We start from the raw sequence: 23,496 nt of genomic DNA on the forward strand, positions 1-23,496 counted from the left end.
CAAATGCCCAGATTTTGATCGTGTGATGCTGGATTCGGCAATGTTTTCAAGTCCAAGAACCAGTCATAAGTCCATTTTTTTCAGTGCCACTGTAACTTTGAAAGGTGGCTATATGGATAGTTGTAAATTGTGGACTACTTGTAGTGGTTTGGACATTAAGCTAAAAACTGGGAAACCGTGAGTTCTAGTCCTGCCTTAAGCATAAAGCCACCTTGGGTCAATCATTTTCACTCAGTCCTAGGAAGGAAGCAGTGAAAAAAAATCAATTCTGAAAACAGTTTGCCAAGAAAACCACAGGGACCTGTTCAAGCAGCCACAGAAAACCGGTGATTGAATGGAAGGGGGAAAAATGGTAGCATAGTAAGAGATAAGGAGTAAAATATTTATCTATTTCTGTACAGCTTGAACTGTGACAAAGAATACATTGAGATTTTTGATGGACTCCGATATGGTTCATATCCACTTGGAAGAACTTGTTCTAGTGCCTATCTCAATTATACCTATTCATCAACTTCCAACATAATGACAATTGTGCTGCATAGAGATTCAGGTGATTCAGGAAACGGGTTCTCTGCTCGTTACCAATCTATTCCACCAGGTAAGGTTATTTATGTAATTCATTTAACTTGTATCCTGTTAATGATGTAATTTAGGGATTCAATATTATTTTAAACTAACTCCTATTTGGTTTTATACTGTGTATACATATGAATATTTCAACAGCCTATCTTCATGAAGAAAATAATCTTTATCATCTTTGAACTTTCTGAAATTGAATAATATTTAAATAAATGAAACAAAATAAGAACACAACAATATAACAATGATGTAATCAATTAGAAGAGGCATCAGATGCAACAGAGTAGAACACAACTAATTTAATTTAATATTTAAACTAGGAGAATCAACAATGTTTTAAAATGGTGCTAGACTTCTGGAAGTGTACCAGTTGTATCGAAAGGTTCCACCGTTGAGATGGTATAATAGAACATATTTTCTCTAGTTGTGTCCTATAACGTATTTAAAGTGCACGGAGAAATGCCTTTTTTAAAAGTTCAAAAATAGACAAATGGAGTGCAGATCTTATTTTTCAAGTCATTTAGAATTTCGAAAGGAAACCTGAAAATCTTAAAAGAAGTATTCAGTACAACCCTTTCAATACTCGTATAATCCAGTTTGGTTGCACAAAGTTTGTTCAACAGCTATACTTATTATATTTCAGTAGAAGCCTCACTATATGTAATCCAATCACATACGTTCGTAGCATAGATCATCCAACCTTTGTTCTCCCCAAGTTACCTATTGCTGTTAGGAGATTTCAGATTTGGTTGAAAAGCAGCCAATCACTGCTTGACATCAGATGACTGATGCAAGGGCCAGAGAGAGGTTGGAAAGAGGGTGGGGATACCGCCCACTATCTTCCCCTGCGCCATGCAATCTATGGGTTTCTGGGAAGTATAGTTGGAAGGTGCAGTGGTTCTGAAGTGACCACAATTTCCCCAAATTTCATTCCCACAATTGTCACAGCACCTAGCATTCTGTAAATTAAGCCATTTGAGTTTCTTCAGTTCAATAATTGAATAACAGTTCAATAACCCTACACACTTTCCAATTTCACCCAATTTTAGGTTACAAACAAACAGACCAAAGAGTTTTAGTAGTATGCAGATTGGATGAAAGTAAGAATCATCTCATGTTTAATGAAATTGTTTTATTGTGTTCACAGAAATGGGACCTACTACACCAGCTTCTACTTCTAAATATACAAGTAAGATATTCTTTTTTCTCTGATATTGTTTAATTGATGAGCTGTAAAGAGTTAAACCTTCACTGGAGGTCATAGGTAAAGTTATCTAGGAATAAACCCACAAATGTTGTACAAGTATCGTGGCATGGAGGTAGGAGGATTTGAATCCACTACATGAGATGAATCAGGCATGTTTATTTGCTTTGTAAAAAAATATGAGAAGTTGGATTTACCTATCTCTCTCAGTTTGGATCAAAGTAGCAGCAGGCATATTAGAATAACGTTTTCTCGAGTTTTCTTGTTCTCTTGTTCAAGACCCATTCGTGAATTACTACTGTCATATTTAGTGATTCTCGGAGTGTCAGAGTCTAAAATTTCATAATTGTTTGACTAGGTTAACAGGTGTCAAACTGGTGACCCATGTGCTGGATGAGTCACACATAGGCCATGTCCACCCCAGCTCTGAAAATGGAGAAAATATCATGAAACATTTCATAATGTGGCGAGTTTGACATCTGTGACCTAGGAAGTACTTTCCTTCTCTGCAAGGATTGTATACCTAAGATTTAAAAATATTGTGTTTTCATCATTTACATGTCTAAATCAAGCAACAGATTAAAGTCTAATAGTACTATTAGATAGCACAGCAATCATGAATATCATTTTGAATCAATTTCAGCATTAGCCTAATGAAATGGTTCTATTCACAGACCAATGCTGCTATAATTGCTTCATAATTTAATGAATATTTAATTCCAAATCAGTTTTCCTTTTACTTGGTTTTAAGTAAATCTCCCCCCCTTCTTTAAACTGAATTTAGATTACAGGCTTACTCCTTTTTTCTACTTTAGAGTCTACTTTTGAAATTTAGAATGAGAAATTTAAAAGTGTAGAAGTTTGAACATCCGTCTTAGCAGCCCCTGAAATCTTCATTTTTCCTTCAGAAAATCTTGCATTTATTTCCTTTTCATGGTCTCTAGAGATATAATACCATAATATATGTCTCATATAATGAATTTGACATGTGAGAAATACATTTCACATATAGTACTTTAATATGGTATTGTGCCATGTGTTTGAGTGGCAAGGATTCAAGCTGATCACAGTGTGTGTTGATTCTTGATCCAGATTTTTGAATTTCTTAGTTGCATGTAAACTTGTGAAGTGAAGTTATCCAGCACTAAAATTCTAAACTAATAAAAAAGAAAAATATTCTCATTATCATCGTGTTGGTAGAAGAAGGTTGGTTGGTTGCTGTAAACTGAATTGTTAAACCATTATTTGGGTGAAGATATTCACTTTTGTTGTATTTTCAGATTTCCAATTTACATTACAGATGCAAGAACTGTAACTTTTCTTTTTTAGAATCTCGGCTGTAAATATATATTTGTAAGAATCTGAAGCATTCTGGATTCATTTGTACATAACTGATAGTCTTCTCCAAGCTAGAATGCCGGGACAACAGATTGAGGAAGGCTTAAGAATGACATTTATCCTTTGACACAATTATGAAAAGATAGTAGAGATGAAGTTGTGACATGATAAAGCAGTTGATTTCTTAGTTTTGACTGAAGCTTAATATATGGTGACAATATAATACTGAGCTTAGTATTGTATTATGTACACATCAATACACAAAGAAGTGATTTCAGATGGGACTCATCTAACATTATTTTGACTATATAGAACATGAGCGTTTATAAAATGAATTATTTAGCTTCCAGAGAGAAGTGGAATTTGAAGTTCTAGGTAAAGTAATAAAAGTTTCACTGAAACCAATTAGTTGTGTTAAGGCTTGTGATTTTCCATTTTTTTTAGTTCAAAGGTCCATGACTGTATTTCTCAGAACACAATGATCAACTTCTCTTACTGACATTAAGCACTCTGAAAATTGGTTGATGATTGAGGGGTTTGCATTACTGGCCTGTGGGTCTCTCTCTCTCCCTCCCTCCCTCTCCCTCTCTCCCTCCCTCTCTCTCTATCCCTACCTCCCTCTCCCTCTCTCCCTCTCTCGCTCCCTCCCTCTCGCTCCCTCCCTCTTTCCCTCCCTCCCTCTCCCTCTCTCCTTCCCTCTGTCTCTCACTGTCTCTCACTGTCTCTCTCTCTCCCCCCTCTCTCTCCCCATATTTCTGAAAAGATGAAAACTTCTTAACCATTTCTGATAAACCCACTTTTCTATGCATTATTTGTTTTGGATGCTTCTATTCTCAAGAAAAAATGAAAGTTTCCTTTGCTGGCTAAGTAGAAGAGATATTTCTTAATCAGTTTATTTGGTCCACAAGCAGATTCAATAATTAAAATAATATTAATACTTGGATGTATTTGCATTTTGCTTAACGTTTCTCTGTGTTATTATTTAGGACTTTCATGTGCTGATGGATTCATGCAGGCACGGATTAGCATACGCTATCTCAATTCCCTCGGCTATAATGCATCCCAGGTTTACCTGAATACCCGAGATAGATCGTGTAGATCTCATATTATAAGAGGTTTTGTTCAATTTATTATACCATTCTATGGCTGTAACACAGAGAAAAGGGTGAGAATCATTTGTTGTTCTTAAAGCTAATAACTGTTTTCCCTCTCTCTTCTTGTCTTAACTATTACTATAAGAAAATGTACTCTGGCTTGGGTTTTAAATTGAACTAATGTTACAAACAATTATGTTTAACCGCAACGTGAAATGTAAGTTTAAATTTAATTTCGGATATTGGGTTTAAGAAATTCTGCTTAACTTTGAACACATTAACTGGATCTAATATTACAATTACAATTTTAAAAGGGGGAATTTTGGAAGGGAGAAAAAAAAAAACAATGTCTTTGAGACTGACTGCCTACTTTATAATCCGAGGAAAAGCCAGGGTTGCGGATGCTGAAATGTTTTGTAATGAGTAACATGTTTTTTTGTTAACATCACTTTTGCTACTATAATTCTAAAATAATAGTAGTCTTTAAAATGGTGGTGTTTAATTAGTGTTTTTATGTCGCTACTGTTGATTACTTTTTCTTTCTTTCTGTGCTTTTTTAGGTGAAGAATGAGACAACAGTTTATTACAATGTAATCAAGACACTCAACTCCGATTATATTATTACAAGAAAGAAAAACTTTCAATTTCATGTTATGTGTGAAATGAAGCAGAACACTATAGTACAAGCAGTGTTTGTTGCCCAAAATGCTATTGACCTTACTGAAAAGCGTATTGGCCATTACAATGTGTCTCTGGCATTCTATTCATCATTATCCTTCGCCCATAAAGTTGTGGGATCACCATACTACGTTTCACTCAACCAGAATTTATATCTCCAAGCTACTCTGCACACTGCTGATCCAAATATGTTACTCTTCTTAGACACATGTGTCGCTTCTCCAAATAGTAATGATTTTACAACCTTGACCTATGACTTAATCCGAAGTGGGTAAGTGTGTATTAAATATCTAAGAACCATAATCCAAGTTGCCACAAAGAAATTGCCATTGTGTCAGACACATAGATTCTGAATTAGATTTTCTGCTTATGTCGTATTTCTTAACACAGTATAGAAAGAACTGCAGGGTTCATCTGCAAACTATAAGGACTTATTTTCAAACAAAACAATACCAGATGATGTTAATATTTCACTTAAATTATCAAATGTTAAGTGTTAATATCACATTATAAAATTAAGAGTTAATATCAAATAATTCAATCACATATACAAAAACTAAGGCGAATAAAAGGATATTATGGGCTGAATGGATTGGTCACTAAACAAACCAAACTTTGTTTAGATTATGGTCAATTCCACATACTTTGTACAAAAATAGTTATTACTACAGAGCCATTGCCTTGCTCTTACTATACAGTCCTCTGTACTAACAACATATTACTTTCCCTCCCAAGTACATATCTTAAAGCAGTTTTACAAGCCCCAAATTTGGGTTTTATTTATTCATATTGATATTCCAATATTAATATCCCCGTGGCTCTCTAGTGCATCTCATAATCATCAGCTTTAATCTAATGCAGAAATTTAGGAATTATATACATCATTAGACTGTAATAAAATATTTGAAATAAGCATCTAGGCATACCTGACACAACAATATTTTCTTTTATTTTTCAGATGCCCACGAGACTCTACTTATAGAAGCCTGTTCTCACCAAGAAACAATGTAGTTCGTTTCCAATTCAACTCCTTTAAGTTCCTTAACATGCACAATTCAGTTTACCTACAATGTAAATTAGTAGTGTGTAGGGCAGATGATCGTTCATCTAGATGCTACCAGGGATGCTTATTGAGAAAAAAGAGAGATGTGGATGAGTCTCAGGAGAAGGTTAATGTTGTTGTGGGACCACTTAGACTTCTGAAGGATGAAAATGAAGTTCAAAACTAAGGATCCGCCCCCTCAATTTGACTATGTTTTCTGGATAAAATGATGAAAGCTAGATAGATACCTAAAAAAAATAATCATACCCATGTTACTCCATGGAGAAAATATTTCAAATCCATAGCTGAATACTACCTTTTATACAAGTAATTAAAAGCGAATGAAATATTAAAACATCTTTTTAAGATCTTCAGAGCTCTTCATCAGGCTATTATTAGGGGATGAGGGAAAGGAAAATTAGTCTAAACAGCATTTTACATAGACAAGGTCTTTTCCTAAATGGCTGTGCAATTTGCTGATGCAGTAGATCCTAATATAAACAGGCCCGTTTAATTTTGTTAAGCACTTTATACAAAAATGCCAACGTCCAGTTGAGGTTTTTTGTTCCTCATGATGATTGTTAGCCTTGAAAATATTTGAGAGTCCATCAATAACAAACTCTTAGTAAAACCATTAGAAAACAGCTAACTTTTAAAACATTCTTCATATGTTTTGTCATTCTTATTTTATTAAAGTCTGACAAGAATATATACCAATTCTAATAGTCAACTTACACAGGGAAAAAAACATGTACCTGCATTTCACACAGGAAGGATACATACTAGTTGTATTTAATATCTAAATTGTATAAATCTATCATGTTATTGTAGCATCCCTTTATGTTCTGAAAAGCAAAATTACTTCAACTATTTCTGAAAATAATTGTGGATTATTCTTCTTTCTCTCACACCAATGGCACTTTTTGAGGCAGCTTCTGCTGTCTGAGAAGTTACATGATATATTAAGACTTGGTCAGACTTTTAATAAATTGAATAATTTGTTGAAGACTAAAGAGGTCAATATAGGCCAACATGTGGTTTGCTAAACTAATGAGAGAAAGAATAACTTTTAAAGGACCCCTAGGATGAATGAGCTACAAAAATAAAATGTTTTAGTATTCCATGCTGTATATATGAATACAAAAGCTTTGTCACTAAATTAATTTCAAATTATCGGAAATTGTATTTTGCTTCCAATGCATTGCAATAAAATTGCTATCATTGCAAACTAAGAGTGAGCTTATTATTTTGGTACAAGGAGAACTACTTTTATAGAAAAATCAAACCTATGAATTACTATATGTATTTATTTTTGAAGATTTCTTTCCTGATTTTATTTCATGAAACAGTCTCAGAGAAAGATAGAACATACGTTAAATTTTACAAGAAATTAAAACAATTTAAAATAAAAATATTTTCACCGTAGAAACCGTAAAAACCAGAAGAACCCTTATTTTGGGAAACCTAAGAATAGCTACATCTTTAAAATAATAAAATGCTATTATGCGTACCAAAAAGATACAGTTCAGAAGAACTTCAGATCAAAAAGAAAAAAATAAAGATTCAAAAGCCCAATTTGATCACAAACATTATAGGAAAGGATATATTTTAAAATAGAGAAAAGCATCTATTGTGCTAAATGCCAATTGTAGCACAATGGGCCAGGAATTTCACAGACTTGTTATCAAGAATGGCTTTTTTCAGGTGGCAGCATGAAATTTCTAGCAAAGTAATCTTCTCAAAAATATCTACTGTCTCAGATATACTGTGTTTCTCTGAAAATAAGACAGGGTCTTATTTTCTTTTGACTCCCCGAAATAAGCGTTTGGCCTTATTTTCGGGGAGGTCTTATTATTTTCAAGATGCAGGAGGTGGGAGCATGGTCACCTCATGACTACAGCTGTGTTGAAATATTTGGGAGGGCTTATTTTGGGGGGAGGGCTTATTTTAGCACATGCGCTAAAGCCTGATTAGGCTTATTATCCAGGGAGGTCTTATTTTGGGGAAAACATGGTATAAGAGAGAGGGAATGATCTTCAGGTTCTAACTTACATACAGATTTGTAAATTGTTATAGTCACACCAAACACAGCTCAGTGCCAAATTGGAAATTGGTACAGCTCCTTCAGAACCAATATTGCTGTAACGCTTGGGTTATGCATTTTTCTGGCCAAGCTTAAGAGTGGCTCCAAGCACTGCAAATTGCTATAATCCAACATAGATTTAAACTGCCTTTAAAAATAAAGTAGAAAACAAGCATTGTTTTTCATGGAATATGGTTTACTGAAAGTAATGGCTTAACACTCTTCAAGATTCTGTAAATGCTTTTTGGCACAGTTTCCAAACCTTTCACCTGGAAACCCCTCAGACTATTCTGGAATTCACCAATCCTTAAAAGTGTAATGGATCCTTTCCTACTATAAGAAAAACTGATGGCTATCAACCCAACCTTTACCAGAAAATAATTTGACTATGAGAACAGGGAGCTAACAAAGCCTTCCCATGCATCACCTTTACACAATGCTTATTGTTTATTTATTTATTTATTAGACTTATATACTGCTTCATAGGGCTTTCAGCCCTCTCTAAGCGGTTTACAGATTTTTAGCAAATTGCCCCCACAGTCTGGGTCCTCATTTCACCCACCTCGGAAGGATGGAAGGCTGAGTCAACCTTGAGCCAGTGAGATTTGAACTGCTGAACTGCGCCACCTCAGCTCTGCTTTATGTGCTACTGACATAGACTGAGACTGATGATATAGTAAAATTGCCCATAATGGAAATCATGAGGTCTTTAGATGAAAGTATGAAAAAGACCATATGTGAATGCTTGTGAGTTTTAAAGAGCCTCAGATTCTCTACATCAGGGGTATCAAACTCACATCGCCACGGAGTCATAACATGAAATATCATGACTTTTTCCCCATTTGCTAAACCTGGCATGGGTGTGGCCAGTGTGTGACGCCCTGCTCTACATCATAGGTAGGTCACATAGAGTGGCTTTTAGGCAATGGGATGGACACTGTATCAACAAGTCTTCACGCTGCTGCTTTAACTTAACTTACGATGTAAATACTCAGATCCTTCAATGAAGCAGAAGAGTCTCCAGCTAAGACTAATAAACTACAACCATTCTTCTCAATTCCTTCAGTCTGGGCTGATACAGCATCATATAATCTACCCAACTATATACAAGTTCGCTCATTCAAATCAAAACTAATTAAATATGCCAAGTTGGCCCTCTCACCTACTAATTAAACTTAAATGATAAATTAAGCATACCCTACATTCAGTAACAGAATCATTAGAAAACCTGGTAGGCTGATTCGATGACATAGATTATGAACCGAGGGATAGCTCTGTTTTCTTTTATTTCTGCACTCCTGTCCAACTTTTAATGCTATCAGTCCCCTTGTTTCGTTTGGTGAGAATTATATTATTCAGTTAGAAGTATGTTATTTTCCTAAACTGATGTACAACAACACTCAACAAAATTTATAAATGTATGCGCGTGCTCACACACAGAGATTCACACTCACACATAGATCATATGAAAAGGTGGGGAAAATAAATATTCTGTCAGATTTTCAGTTATTAGTATTAATCCCCTTGTAAAGAGAACATTTTACCACAATTTCACAGTCTTTCAGAATTTCCAGAGCTACTATTAGAAGTAGTCAAGATGTTACTTTAGTTCAATCAAGCTCTTACCTTGATTCAAATCCACATTGCAAATCAGGCTACTCAATGGGTTGGGAGAAAACCTGAGAGGAGATACCAGGGAAGGTTGAAAAAATGAAACTGATCCAAAGTTTTAGTAGGTATCATATCCTAATTATGGCTACCTTCATAAATGTACATACTACATCATAGGCTTTACTATCAAAATGTGTAATTTTTTGCATTATTCATAATAACTATATTAGAGAAAGTGGTAAAAAGGAAAAGGGATAGAAAGTTCATATTATACCAGTATTTACAAAGCATGCAGAATGAATTAACATAACATAACATAAATTCTATATTGTTAGATATCCCCCCCCCCGCTGACAGACTGCAAGAGATTTCTAGCCCTACATGGCATCAGACCTGGGTACCTGAGAGACCACCTCCTGCCGATTACCTCCCTCAGACCGATCAGATCTCACAGGTTAGGTCTCCTCCGGATTCCGTCTGCCAGCCAATGTCGGCTGGCGACTCCCTGGGGGAGGGCCTTCTCTGTTGCAGCTCCAGCTCTCTGGAGCTGCAACATTCACAATTTCCGTGGAGCTGGATGTTTCACAGGCCCCCAGGCCAGCTGGAGCAGCCAGGACTTGGTGGCTTTGCGGAAGGCCGGGAGGGTAGTAAGGGTCCGGATCTCGACAGGGAGATCATTCCAGAGGGCTGGAGCTGCAACAGAGAAGGCTCTCCCCTGGGGGGTCGCCAGCCAACATTGGCTGGCAGATGGAATCCGGAGGAGACCTAACCTGTGAGATCTAATCGGTCTGAGGGAGGTAATCGGCAGGAGGCGGTCTCTCAGGTACCCAGGTCCGATGCCGTGTAGGGCTTTATAGATAGCGACCAGTACCTTGAAGCGGATTCGGAGACTAATGGGTAGCCAGTGCAGCTCGCGGAGGATAGGTGTGACGTGGGTGTATCTAGGTGCACCCACAATCACTCGCACGGCTGCGTTCTGGACTAACTGGAGTCTTCGAACACTCTTCAAGGGCAGCCCCATGTAGAGCTCATTAGTAATTAATTAGTAACTAATAGCTATTTAGAGCCACTTACCTTGTGTAATGTACTTCTCTAGGCAATTCAAGTAATTTCAGGTAAAAAAAAATTTTTTTAACTTGTATTATGATAATATCTGAGGGAATGATCTGGTTTGATATTAGGGATGTAAATCTCCTAGAATTAGACATCATTGTAGACATTAATTTTAAAACTTGTTAAAATACAAATTATGCCCCCCCCAAAAAAAATAATTTTCTAAATTCCAACGTTTCCATCTACTGGATCTTAAAACTCATGACAAATACATCTAGGTAACATTTTCTGTTATGCTCTTGTAGCAACAACAAAAAAACTGAATAAAACCGGGCAGTTAAATTGTGTTCTTTTTTCTACATTTTAATTTGTATTTTAAAAGAATGTTTGACATCAAGTTTATTTATTTGTTTATCAAATTTACAGACCAATCATCTGTCTCAAAAGAACTTTTTTAAAGCAATTTTATTGCAGTCTTTGAAAAGTGTGAATCCTGGCATGACACATATTTAGGTTTGTATTTTGTATTTGTATTTATTAGTTTGTCAAACATGTACAAAATAGCAAGTATAAAGATAAACATGGATATAAACGAAAGAAATGAATACAAATAGATGGGGACAGTAGGACAGGGATGCTAGGCACACTGGAGCGCTTATTCACACACCCTTCACAGACCTCTTAGGAACGAGGTGAGGTCCATGGTAGATAGTTTAAGGTTGAAGCTGTGAAGGATTGAGGATGTAACAACGGAGTCAGGTAGAACATTCCAGGCGTTGACCACTCTGTTGCTGAAGTGGTATGGGACCTGGGTACTAGAGAGACCGCCTGCTGCCAATTACCTCCCAAAGACCCATTAGATCACACAGAGCAGGCCTCCTCCGGGTTCCGTCTATCAGCCAATATCATCTGGCTACTACCCGGGGGAGGGCCTTCTCTGTGGCAGCTCCGGCCCTTTGGAACGAACTCCCCGCAGATTCGGACCCTCACCTCTCTCCAGGCGTTCCGAAAAGCTGTTAAAACCTGGCTGTGTCGGCAGGCCTGGGGTCGATGAGTTCCCTTCCCCTCTCCAATCGTGTGGCTGTTGGTTGTTTTTAAATGCCCTGTATTTTTGTAGTTTTTGTGTTTTTCCGTTTCCCTCCTTGGGTTTGTGCGCCGCCCTGAGTCCCGCCGGGAATAGGGCGGCATATAAATAAAATGAAACTCAAACTCAAGTCATATTTTCTGCAATCGAGCTAGGAGCGGTTTACTTTGAATTTGCCCGTGTATTATTGAGGTTTTCCTATATACTAGGAATTTTCCTATACTGGGAATATATAGGTTTTTTTTATAATACTAGGAATGTGAAGAAGAGCGCTCCATGAAGGTTTACTGAATACTGGAGAGACCATGCTTCCTTACAAGAAAGGGACATGGCAAGACAAATGTCCACGACCAGTACATTAAAAATAATTCTACCATGCAAAGTAGGTAACAAAAAGATCTGTCAATGGCTAAGAACGGACTGTTAAAGAAAAACAGAAAGAAGGGCTAATTTTGAATGCACAAGACCAAGGCTTAAGAGCAAATTCATACAACTTCAGAACTGAGAAAACAGCAATAGGCAGGAAATGCTACCTATACCATGCCGTGTAAAGACTATGACAGCAACTATGTACTACGGAGAGACAGAAGATTAGCAGAATGCATCCACATCAAGTAGCGGTCAGAATACGTGATGAAAATTCCTTAAACTCACAACACATGGACAGACTCAACCATAGTTTCACCTGGGAAACAGTGAGCATCCTAGGCCAAACTAAATTCAAAAAATTCTAGGGAATCGCTGGAGACTTGCCATTTAAACAAATCAGCTATCAATAGATGTAGGGTTTTTACAGTGAATCATCTGAATGGTCCTTGGAACTGAGGTTACACGTGTAAGTAAAAACTGCAGCAATCTGCAGAAAATATTTGCCTGTCAGCTATTCTTTGCTTGCAGTGTTCCCAGGCATCAAGGACACGGGATGATACAAAGTATAACCTGTAACATTCACTCATTTGATAACACTTGATTCATTCAGTGTGTGAGAACATGCACATTCTCACGAACGCTAATGATGTAAGGACTAACCAATTATTGTGCCTTGGAGACTTGTTAGCCAATAATGATATAATACGTAAAGTAGGTAGAGCTCAAAGAAGCTGAAAACACTTTAAGAATGATGTTTCATGATTAATAATTTTGCTGTTGATTCTCATGTCAATTCTGGTTGCTCAATAAACTCTTATTCTTTCATCTCCAGCCTCGGGACCCTAAATGCTACAAACAGACACATAGATAATAGCCACATTTAAACACCAGTCAAAAGAGACAATAAAAAAGTGAAGAAAGAAAAAAAACACCTCTTCAACAACCAACATATAGGTATGCAGAGTTTAATACTAGACAAACTTTTCTTTTTTTGATCCTGTAAACCAGGGGTAGTCAACCTTTTTATACCTACCACCCACTTTTGTATCTCTGTTAGTAGTAAAATTTTCTAACCGCCCACCGGTTCCACAGTAATGCTGATTTATAAAGTAGGGAATGGAATGGAATGGAATTTTATTATTTGTATGCCGCCCTTCTCCGGGAGGACTCAGGGCAGCGAACAATTCAAGGGGGATAAAGGGGAACATAAAAAGACAAAATGCAAATAATAAAAGTAAACAGCAGTCGCACAACCATACATGTCGAGAGGGGAGGGAACTCATCACCCCCAGGCATGCCGGCAAAGCCAGGTTTTGACGGCTTTTCGGAAGGCCTGGAGAGAGGTGAGGGTCCTAATCCCTGCGGGGAGTTCATTCCAGAGGGCCGGAGCTGCCACAGAGAAGGCCCTCCCCCGGCTAATAGCCAGGTGGCATTGGCTGGTAGATGGCATGCGGAGGAGGCCAACCCTGTGAGATCTAATGGGTCTATGGGAGGTAACTGGCAGCAGGCGGTCTCTCAAGTACCCAGATCCAATACCATGAAGGGCTTTATAAGTTACGACTAGCACCTTGAAGCGTATCCGGAGACTGATCGGTAACCAGTGCAGCTTGCGGAGGATAGGTGTAAGGTGGGTGTACCGAGGTGCACCCACAATCGCTTGCGCGGCTGCGTTCTGGACGAGTTGAAGTCTCCGAATACTCTTCAAGGGCTGCCCCATGTAGAGCGCATTGCAGTAGTAACTTTACTTTATAAAATTTATAAAGCAGAGTTACAGCAAACCCCTACCACCCACCATGAAAGCTGGAACGCCCACCAGTGGGCGGTAGGGACCAAGTTGACTACCACTGCTGTAAACCATTAATTCGGGTAGAGTCAGGGTAACTCAATGGAGTTCAGCATTTACCTACTTGGAGTTCGCAGCAAATATTTTTTCCTTGCACTCTGAGAGAGAAATATCTGCCACTATCTAGGACTGAATTCTCAACCTTCTGAATCTGAGGCAAATGTCTTCAACACTAGGCCACCACGTCATTCAGAAAAACCATTTTCTTTTTTTCTCTTTCTCACTCTCTCGCTCTTTTCTTCCTTCTTTTCTTCCTTCCTCCCTCCTTCCCTTCCTTGACTTTGAGTTCCCTTATCAATTCTTTTGCTTTAAAATAAATATTGAAGTAGGCTTGAAAGATAACATTAAAACACAGATCTGGATGTTGAGAGAAGAATGACTCAGTTAATGAACTTGCTAGGATGGCAGGAATACTATCATTTTTATGGATATTAGATGGGGTGTATAGATTCATTTATTTAAAATATGATGTCCTATTAGAGCAGTTACAAAATATAGTAAAATGAAACCCAATAATTTTTCCTTAATATAAATAATTGAATAACAGACACTTCATATTGTAAGCATGATTCTGTATAAAGAACATTTTTATAATGAAGAACATTTCTCATGAGGCCAAAACACCTGCTTAGTCCAACATCTTGTTTTCTATAATAGGCAATCAAATGTTTTTGGGATATCTACATTTAACTATCTACAGTCCTTTGTCAGTAGACTATAACATTTGAGTAAGTAAGAGCCAAGGTGGCGCAGTGGTTAAATGCAGCACTGCAGGCTACTTCAGCTGACTGAAGTTCTGCAGTTCGGCTGTTCAAATCTCACCGTCTCAAGGTTGACTCAGCCTTCCATCCTTCCGAGGTAGGTAAAATGAGGACCCAGATTGTTGTTGGGGGCAATATGCTGACTCTGTAAACCGCTTAGAGAGGGCTGAAAGCCCTATGAAGCGGTATATAAGTCTAACTGCTATTGCTATTGCTAAAAAAAAAGTAGAAGTACATTTATCTAACAAGACACAGGAAATATAGAACTAAAGTGGTCACTTTTCTGCTACTTAATATGAGAAATTTTATATCAAAATATATTTTATTCTTTCTACTGTTTCCATCTCCCTTTAAAACATTAATAGAATGCCCAATAGTCTGAGAATCAACGTCTCCATTAGATAATTGACAGTCAAGCTAAAACTAAATTAATCAAATAAAAAATAGCAATCAGGGAAAAATCCTTTACCCAAATTTGTTCAAAATTCCAAATTAGTTACCCAGACCTAATCCTCATATCAAAGGAGGAGAGCTGCAAAACCAGTTAATTAAATTAGGTCTCCCATCGAAACTGCATGTTTACAAGAATACATGCCTACACACACATGCCCCTCAAGGGTAAGGTGACCAGATTTTAACATTGGTAAAAAGGAACATCATTGACCGGGGGGGGGGGGCGTTCTTGATTTAAAATTTTTTTAAAAATCGGGACTTTTTTAAAACATCGTGGGATGCAAGACAAATTGTTCACGTGTGCCTGCTCACATTTGTGAACCTGTAAGATTCACCACTGGTCCTAAGTCACTTTTTTTAGTGCTATTGTAAATTGATTAGTCATTAAATGAACTCTTGTAAGTCAAGGACTACCGGTACTGTTCTAAACAAAAAATCTGTAACCATATACAATGTTCCCTCTAATTTTTTTTTCAGTGTGAAGAGAAAGGTATAGTGTTTGAGCGGCACATTTTCATGCCTGAGCACCTGAATTTTTTTCACAGATGTTACCTAAGACAACAATGAAATCAGTATTATTTGAAACTCAAAGTTATGTTTATTCAAGGTACCCGCTTAATTAAAAGTGTTATATAATATCAGTATCACTTAACAACGCTCCTGCTTAGCAACCAAAATGTTGGCTCAGGAACTCTGGCATTAAAGTGCGCAAGTCTTAAAGCTGTCAGGTTACAAGATCCTTGCACCTCTAACCCTTTAGAAAAAACAACCCAGAGGTGTTGAAACTTGACAACTTTAAGACTTGTGTGCTCTATTGTCTTTTGCTCCACTTTTTCATTCTCTATTTTTAGTTGTTGCTCTAAGCTTAAAGTAGAACCCAAAGAAGAACCAATTGTGATTTCACATTGATGCAGTTCCCGTGTTAGTTGGGTAACCTCAAGCCTCATTCCTTCCAATTCTCTGCTATGACTTTGCTCTTTTTAGGATAGCTCTTCCTTCAGCTGGGCAGAATTGGATACAAATTTGCAGGTCAACATATTTTTTTTGTAATAAATCATGGAGCATATTAATACCAATCTCTCTGTAAGATAATTTCCTCCTGTTACCTTCCTAAGGAATCCCATACTGTAGCAGTGTTTCAGAAATCCATTGCCTTATGTTACAGTTAAAACAGTCCTGTCTGAAGTTGGAGTATTAATCAGGAATCCTTGTATTCAACCAAATAACATCTAATTGATGATTTCCTGTATTTTCTTTGAAACCAGCCAACAACAATGTACAAATATGATCAAGTAAGGCTGCTTTTAGAAAATAGTTTGAATTGCTAAAGATCTGCAGGTTAGGGTACAAATTCCACAAAACAAGAACAACCTCCTAAAGCCATTCATAATAAATACAGCATCTCTTACAAAGTTGGAATGATGGGTCTAATCATCAAGTAGAAACTTGTCAACCCTAAAAGTCCCAATATAGGTCAAACAAAGGATGGCATCTTAAGATAATACTCTCAACTCCTCCAGATTTTAAACACTATTCCTAGAGGACCATCATCCATCTTGGATGGGGATAAATATTTGATATGGGCTGTAAGAGAATGTAAGACACTATGCTTAGATTGCCACATGCAACTTTAAATGGACAACTTCAGTTCAATTTACATGAAACAGTCACTTTAGCAAGCCACTCTGCTGGAACATGAACAAGCTTAAGCACTACTGGCATTTCAGTGTATAGAGTTATGTTCAGTTTTTCCTTTCAATCAAGGCTGGATGACTTTCTCTGCAATTCCTTGCACTCAACTACTCTTCTGGCATTTTAGAAATTATAATAATAATGGTACGAGACATAAGGGAAGCTCTTGTCATTTTTTTAGAAATATTCTGCAATAAGACCTTAGACAGCCCAAACTATAAACAGATATTAGTCTGTACTTTCTATATCTATCTAACTTTACTTACATAACCTGAAATGGATACTGAGCTTTTTTCCATAAATAATTTACTTTTAAAATGGAAAGGTCATCTTTCAGAAATGAGGATTACAATAATGGAAGCAATGAGTATTGCTCATTGCAATAACTAGAATAACTGCTGCCATCTTCTCCTCCTCCAACAGCATCACCACATTTGCTGCCCAGCGCTGCGGCTGAGGTGAAGCTGCCAAAGCTCCCGCTGGAGTCCCCGCCCGTGGCAGCAGCAGCGGCTCCCCCTCTGCTCAGAGCACCTGAGCTGGGCACCGCGTTACCCCTGCCCCCTCCTCCGCCGCCGTGCTTTTGAGGAGCCATCGGGCCTTTTTTCCTGCTCCCGCCCCTCCGCCGCCTTCCTACTGGCTCCCATGGCCTCAAGGCTCCTCAAAAGCATGGTGGGGGCACCGGCGGGAGCTTTGGCGGCTTCACCTCAGCCGCAGCGCCGGGCAGCAAATCTGGCGGTGCTGTTAGAGGAGGAGGAGGCAGCAGCAGTTAGTCCGGTGGTGGTGGGGGGGGCTTTGGGGCTTCACAACTACCGTCAGTCCAGTCGCCCCGTGCTCATCAAAACAAATCACTGTGCGGGAGTTGAAAAGTGCTGCGCGGTGTTTTCTTGCCTTAGAGGGAACAGTGGTCCCGCGGGGGAGTCTCCGGCCATTGCACTCACCTTGCCCACCGGCCCCCGAAGTGCGCAAGGGATGCTTTGGGGAAAGGCACCGCTTCCAGACCCCATCGAGGGCCACACACACAGGTGGCTCTTTTTGGAGAGGCGGAGCCTTTCCCATGGCTTCTCCGGGTGGAAGTGGGGCTGGAAAGACGAGCCACTCCCCCGCCCATCCGCCTGCTCACATGCTACACTACCCCGCCCATGCGAGTGGCAGCGGATGGGTGGGGGAGCGAGCGATCAAAGAAGGCGCCAAAATTAAAAAGCGGGATCTTTTGAGAACAGCCTGGGACATGGGAAAAATTATGAAAAAGTGTGCCTGTCCCGCCAAATGTGGGATGTCTGGTCACCTTACTCAAGGGTCACTCTAGAATCAGCACATAAATACTTCCACACCCTGGACAAACTATATAAGTCTGTACCCCATTTCTCTGCAGCTGCCTCTAAAAGCAAACTGTTTTCTTTAAGGAATAAATATTTCTCCTTTCCTCACAGCTGTCTGGATCTCATTTTTATTCTTGCACAACCCCAGTTTGAGTTGGAACCCCAAATTATTCTTCTGACATTAACTAATTAGTTAGAACTAATAGAGTATTAACTGAGATTTTTTTAAAAATATATTCTTAATTGTAAGCTACAATGATTTAAATATTGCATAGCTTATGTTGCTAGTTAAGTAGGGTTACATAGGGTGATCATTCAGCTTGTCATATATATTTAATTTTTTCAGCTTCTGACAATGATCCAAACAGAAAGAGAAAAGGAAGTACCTCTTCAGAGCATTGAATGTATTTCATTGACATGCGGAAAAATCAGCACTTAAGAAAAGAACAATTAGTTCCCAGAAGTCTCATTCTACCTGTCATAGATGTAGACATGGCCTTCAACTTTTGTATATGCTCTTTGTTTTACTTGGAAGTTAGATGGAGGTTTTTAAACCAGATGTTGTTATAATAAACAACTTCATAAGCATGCCAGATCCACAAAGGTCACCCTCGGAGCTCATTTCTTTATTTTTGCATTTTAAAATCACATAATATTTCATATTAGTGAATAAGCATTCCTTTATTCTTTTACAAAATTTACTGGCTGTGCAAGAAGGCAAAATTTGTTATTCATTATTGTTGCAATTTTCTTTAAAATCAGTTGGCACCACAATTATTCGAAGGTAGCACATCGTCTGCATATTTGTATGCTAAAGAGTTATTTATTATTTATTTTATTTATTGATTTGTCTTGTATGCCGCCCACTCCCGTAGGACTCCGGGCAGCTCACAAAAGACAAGGGGAAGGGGGGAAACAAGACAAAGACAACATATTAAAAACAAGACCAACATTCACAATTTCCGTGGAGGTAGATGTTTCTCAGCTCCCCCCAGCCTGCTGGAACAACCAGGACTTGGTGGCTTTGCGGAAGGCCGGGAGGGTAGTAAGGGTCCGGATCTCAACAGGGAGCTCATTCCAGAGGGCCGGAGCTGCAACAGAGAAGGCTCTCCCCCGGGGAGTCGCCAGCCGACATTGGCTGGCAGATGGAATCTGGAGGAGACCTAACCTGTGCGATCTAATTGGTCTGAGAGAGGTAATCAGCAGGAGGCGGTCTCTCAGGTACCCAGGTCCGATGCCATGTAGAGCTTTATAGGTAGCGACCAGCACTTTGAAGCGGATTCGGAGACTAATAGGTAGCCAGTGCAGCTCGCGGAGGATAGGTGTAACGTGGGTGTACCTTGGTGCACCCACAATCGCTCGCGCGGCTGCATTACAGCGAAAGAAAGAAATGATTTAGATCTCAGTTCTCAAATCCAAAACACCAGGGAATGTATATCAGACCAGTGTTTTGTTCATTTTGATCTAAGGAAAACATGAGGACATGTTGCAACTGAAATTCAGAACGGGATTGTGGCAATGTAGTTTTCAAAATAGGTGTATCTGTTCCTAGTGAACAGCACTTTTCTATGTGTATTGGGACTGAATGAACCAGTTCTAAGGCCAAACATGGCCCTTTAGATGTCACTGAATGACATTTCCCAGAAGGTCCTGGGAAGATCATTGAAAGGGCTGCTGGGAGTTGTAGTTCATCAACCCATGGAAAACCACCTTGCTATTGGTGACCTTCATTTTAGGTTGTGCAGTAAAAAATCAAAACTGTTTCCAATCAAACGTAATATAGAAGAGAAAGGTAAATTTCATCAAGACCTCAGTTCACATGGAAGGTAGGCGTGAGTTTGATCCTACAATTGAAGAAATCCTTCCTGGCATAAAAAATTAGTCTAGAGAAAAGGTTTTAAAATAAATAGCTGCAATAGAGTTTCTAAGAACAGTAGGACTGAAAGCACTTCCCACTTTCCAGAGGTAATTCAATTTTCTCAAAGTTTGCCACTAACTTTTCAGAAAGGGAACTGCTCATCGGATGAATGAAACCTTGTTTAATTTCGCCGTGTGATTTTAGAAATGCAAGATAAATTCTACCTGTGGAATTTTATATCTTTCTTTTCTCTGATCTTTTTATCACAAAGTCATTCCATACATAACAGTAGTACATATGGAAGCTTAATAAATGGAACTCCACAATCCCAATAAATTGTTATTTGTGTGTATTCTATGCAGGCGATCAGTCTTACAGTGAGGTTTATTTTGATTTGATTATGAACCATCCATTTATTTATTTATTTATTTATTTATTTATTTATTTATTTATTTATTTATTTATTTATTTATTTATTAGACTTATATACCACTTCATAGGGCTTTCAGCCCTCTCTAAGCAGTTTACAATTTTTTAGCAAATTGAGTCAGCAACTTGCCCCCACAGTCCTGGTCCTCATTTCACCCACCTCGGAAGGATGGAAGGCTGAGTCGACCTTGAGCCGGTGAGATTTGAACCGCTGAACTGCAGATCACAGTCAGCTAAAGTGGCCTGAAGTACTGCACCCTAACCACTGCACCACCTCGGCTCAAGTTAGTGTTAACTTTTAGCAAATGCATAACTACAGGTAAGAGTTTGAATTAGCACCAAAATTGAGCCCAAATTTTCTGTTGCTAAGTTAAACTTTTGTTAAGTAAATTTGCCTCATTTTACGATCTTTCTTGCCTCGTATTACGACTTTTCTTCTTGTTGTTAAGTGAAGCACTACACTTATTAAGTTAGTTACATGGTTGTTAAGTGAATCTAATTTCCCCATTGCTTTTGCTTGTCAGAAGATAGCCAAAGGTGATTACATGACCCCAGGACACTGCAACTGTCATAAATATGAGTCACGTGCTAAGTGTCTCAGTTTTGATCATGTGACCATGGGGATGCTGCATTGGGCTTCAATATGAAAAATGGTCATATGTCATTTTTGTCACTGCTGTTCTAACTTTGAACAGTCACTGTTGTAAGTCGAGGGCTACCTGAAGGCATTCTTCAAGCTGCCTATGGCTTAAAAAAATGTGAATCCTGTTCTGTCCCCCCTTCCTCGCTCGTTAACAGACGACAGGCAGACAAACTTAAAAGGAAAGAACTTTATCAGTCTTCGGCTCAGACTGGCTACGAGCCCAAAAATAAACATAAATAAAGTCTCTGACAAGAAGATAACAGAATGCAAAACAAAACTCTTACAAAGCAATTCACTTCTCCAAGTGTCTCCTTGAATCAGGGTTACAGAAAGCAAATCACTTCTCCAAGTGTCTCTCACAAACAAACCACGACCGATGAATGATGAACGTTGACTCCTGCAACCAGGGCGTGGCACCATCCGTCCTTTTATCACCAGAAGACGCCACTAACGAGCCCCAGCTGCATTGTTAATCTTGCATCCTGACTCAACTCACAGCAAACTTCTGCTGAGTCACAACAGAATCCTATCAAACATTTTTTGCATAAATATCACCTAAAATGTTCCGCACAAGCCAGGGGTGGGTTTCAACCGGTTCGCGGAGGTCCCTGCAAACCAGTTGGTTGGTGAACCCGGAAGTAAGTAACTTCCTGGAACGGCGAAGGGCACGCACGCACGCACGCGCTCCTTACCCGGTTTTGATGAGTTCTGCGCTTCTAGGCATGCGCAGGACGCATACAGCGCCTGCGCGATCCTCCAGGAGCAGCTGGAGCATCGCCCAGACACTAGTACGCATGCGTGCACCACGCACGTGCACGAGGACACCGCCGGCCCCATTCCAACCGAACCGGTTTGAACGGGGTGAGAAACCCACCCCTGGCACAAGCCCTTAGTTATACAAAGACAAACCCAATTAAACCATTGAGTCAAAAACATAATACTTCTTCATTTATTTACTGAGCAAAATGACCCATAGCTACATATTGATAATTAAGCACATTAAGATTTAGAACGGGGATGAATAATACACACTGCAATCATATACACCCTTTTGGAGCTCAATGACCTGCTCCAAAATGTGTTTTGTCCCTATTACTTTGAGCTTAGAAACATATGAAAACTATAGTATGTACAATCCTAAAAGAAGTTGACAGTTGCGTCTGGCTTTATCCTTAGAGAAAACCAACCACAAACCACGAAAAGCAAAACCACAAATTACACAATTCTTGTTGCTTTTCTGAAGAAAATATTTAAACAATCTCAATTCATTGCAACTCCTCTTGGAGAGGAAACTTCTGTAGGTACCCACGCCAGCAGCAGAGGAGAGATAGTAGGCTTTTTCAAATGCCTTATAGATAAGTCTTCATTTAATGATGGTAATTGGCACTGGAATCTCCATTACTAAGCGACAGGATCATAAAGCACAACATCACATGCCTGCACTGCTTAGCAGTGGCGCTTCTGGTTGCCATCATTTAATGATTCACTGCAGGTTGTTGAGTGAGGACTTGACGGGGTTCCTATTTGCGACCTCTGGCCAGCTTCTCCACTAATTTGGCTTGTGGGAAGCCAGAAAATGGAGCAAACGATGACCAATGATTGCAGAGACATTGTGATTGACATAAATACAAGGATAGGTCATAAAAAACCACTCATTAAGTCAGTGCCTTCATATGTTTGAAAAGTCACTGAATGAATAGTTGTTAAATGAGAACCACTTGAAGTTAAATATGTTTCTGGGCTACATCATCACAAACTTCAGTTGGGAATTTATACCTCATATGGATAGATCTCAGAACACAGAAAGCCCAGTACCTGGTGAATGGTTCTAGCCTAGAACCAGGCTGGGCCTCCTCCGGGTGCCGTCAACCGGACAATGCCGGTTGGCGGCTCCCCGGGGGAGGGCCTTCTCTGTTGCTGCGCCGGCCCTGTGAAACGATCTACCCGCAGAGATCCGGACCCTTTCTATTCTCTCGGCCTTCCGTAAAGCCGTTAAGACCTGGTTGTTCCGGCAGGCCTGGGGCTGTTGATGGATATCCAGCCCCCGCTTAGATGTAATGGATGATGTGAATTTTTAATATTGTACTTTTCTATTTTTTAAATTTTAAACTGTTTCTGTCTTGCTGTGAGCTGCCCAGACTCCCGGTGGGAGTGGGCGGCATACAAATTTTAATAAACCTTAAACCTTAGACCTATTTCTCAGAGATTGTATGTAATTGGATAGTTTGGCTATGCATAAACTTTGCTATTAACTTTAAAAACGAACATTTCCTGGAGCAATTGCGTTTGATGTTATTGTATGTGATTACCAAGCTTTTCCATGAATACTGGAAGCTTAGCCTCTTCCTCACTTATCCTAAGTA

At 39.0% G+C, this 23,496-nt stretch overlaps 1 protein-coding gene across 1 annotated transcript in view; it reads left to right on the plus strand.

The window, feature by feature from the left end:
• The window catches only part of LOC106551272 (scavenger receptor cysteine-rich domain-containing protein DMBT1), a 140,024-nt gene that overhangs the window by 28,062 nt on the left and 88,466 nt on the right, over window positions 1-23,496 (plus strand). The window contains 5 exon segments of the mRNA XM_087725018.1: window positions 402-598; window positions 1,727-1,768; window positions 4,108-4,286; window positions 4,776-5,164; window positions 5,852-6,117. Coding sequence (XP_087581144.1) covers window positions 402-598; window positions 1,727-1,768; window positions 4,108-4,286; window positions 4,776-5,164; window positions 5,852-6,117 — 1,073 coding nt within the window.

The sequence above is a fragment of the Thamnophis sirtalis genome, unplaced genomic scaffold, assembly GCF_051295495.1.
Source record: "Thamnophis sirtalis isolate CommonGarterSnake01/CBP01778 unplaced genomic scaffold, rThaSir2_p1.2 scaffold_11, whole genome shotgun sequence".
Lineage (NCBI taxonomy): Eukaryota > Metazoa > Chordata > Lepidosauria > Squamata > Natricidae > Thamnophis > Thamnophis sirtalis.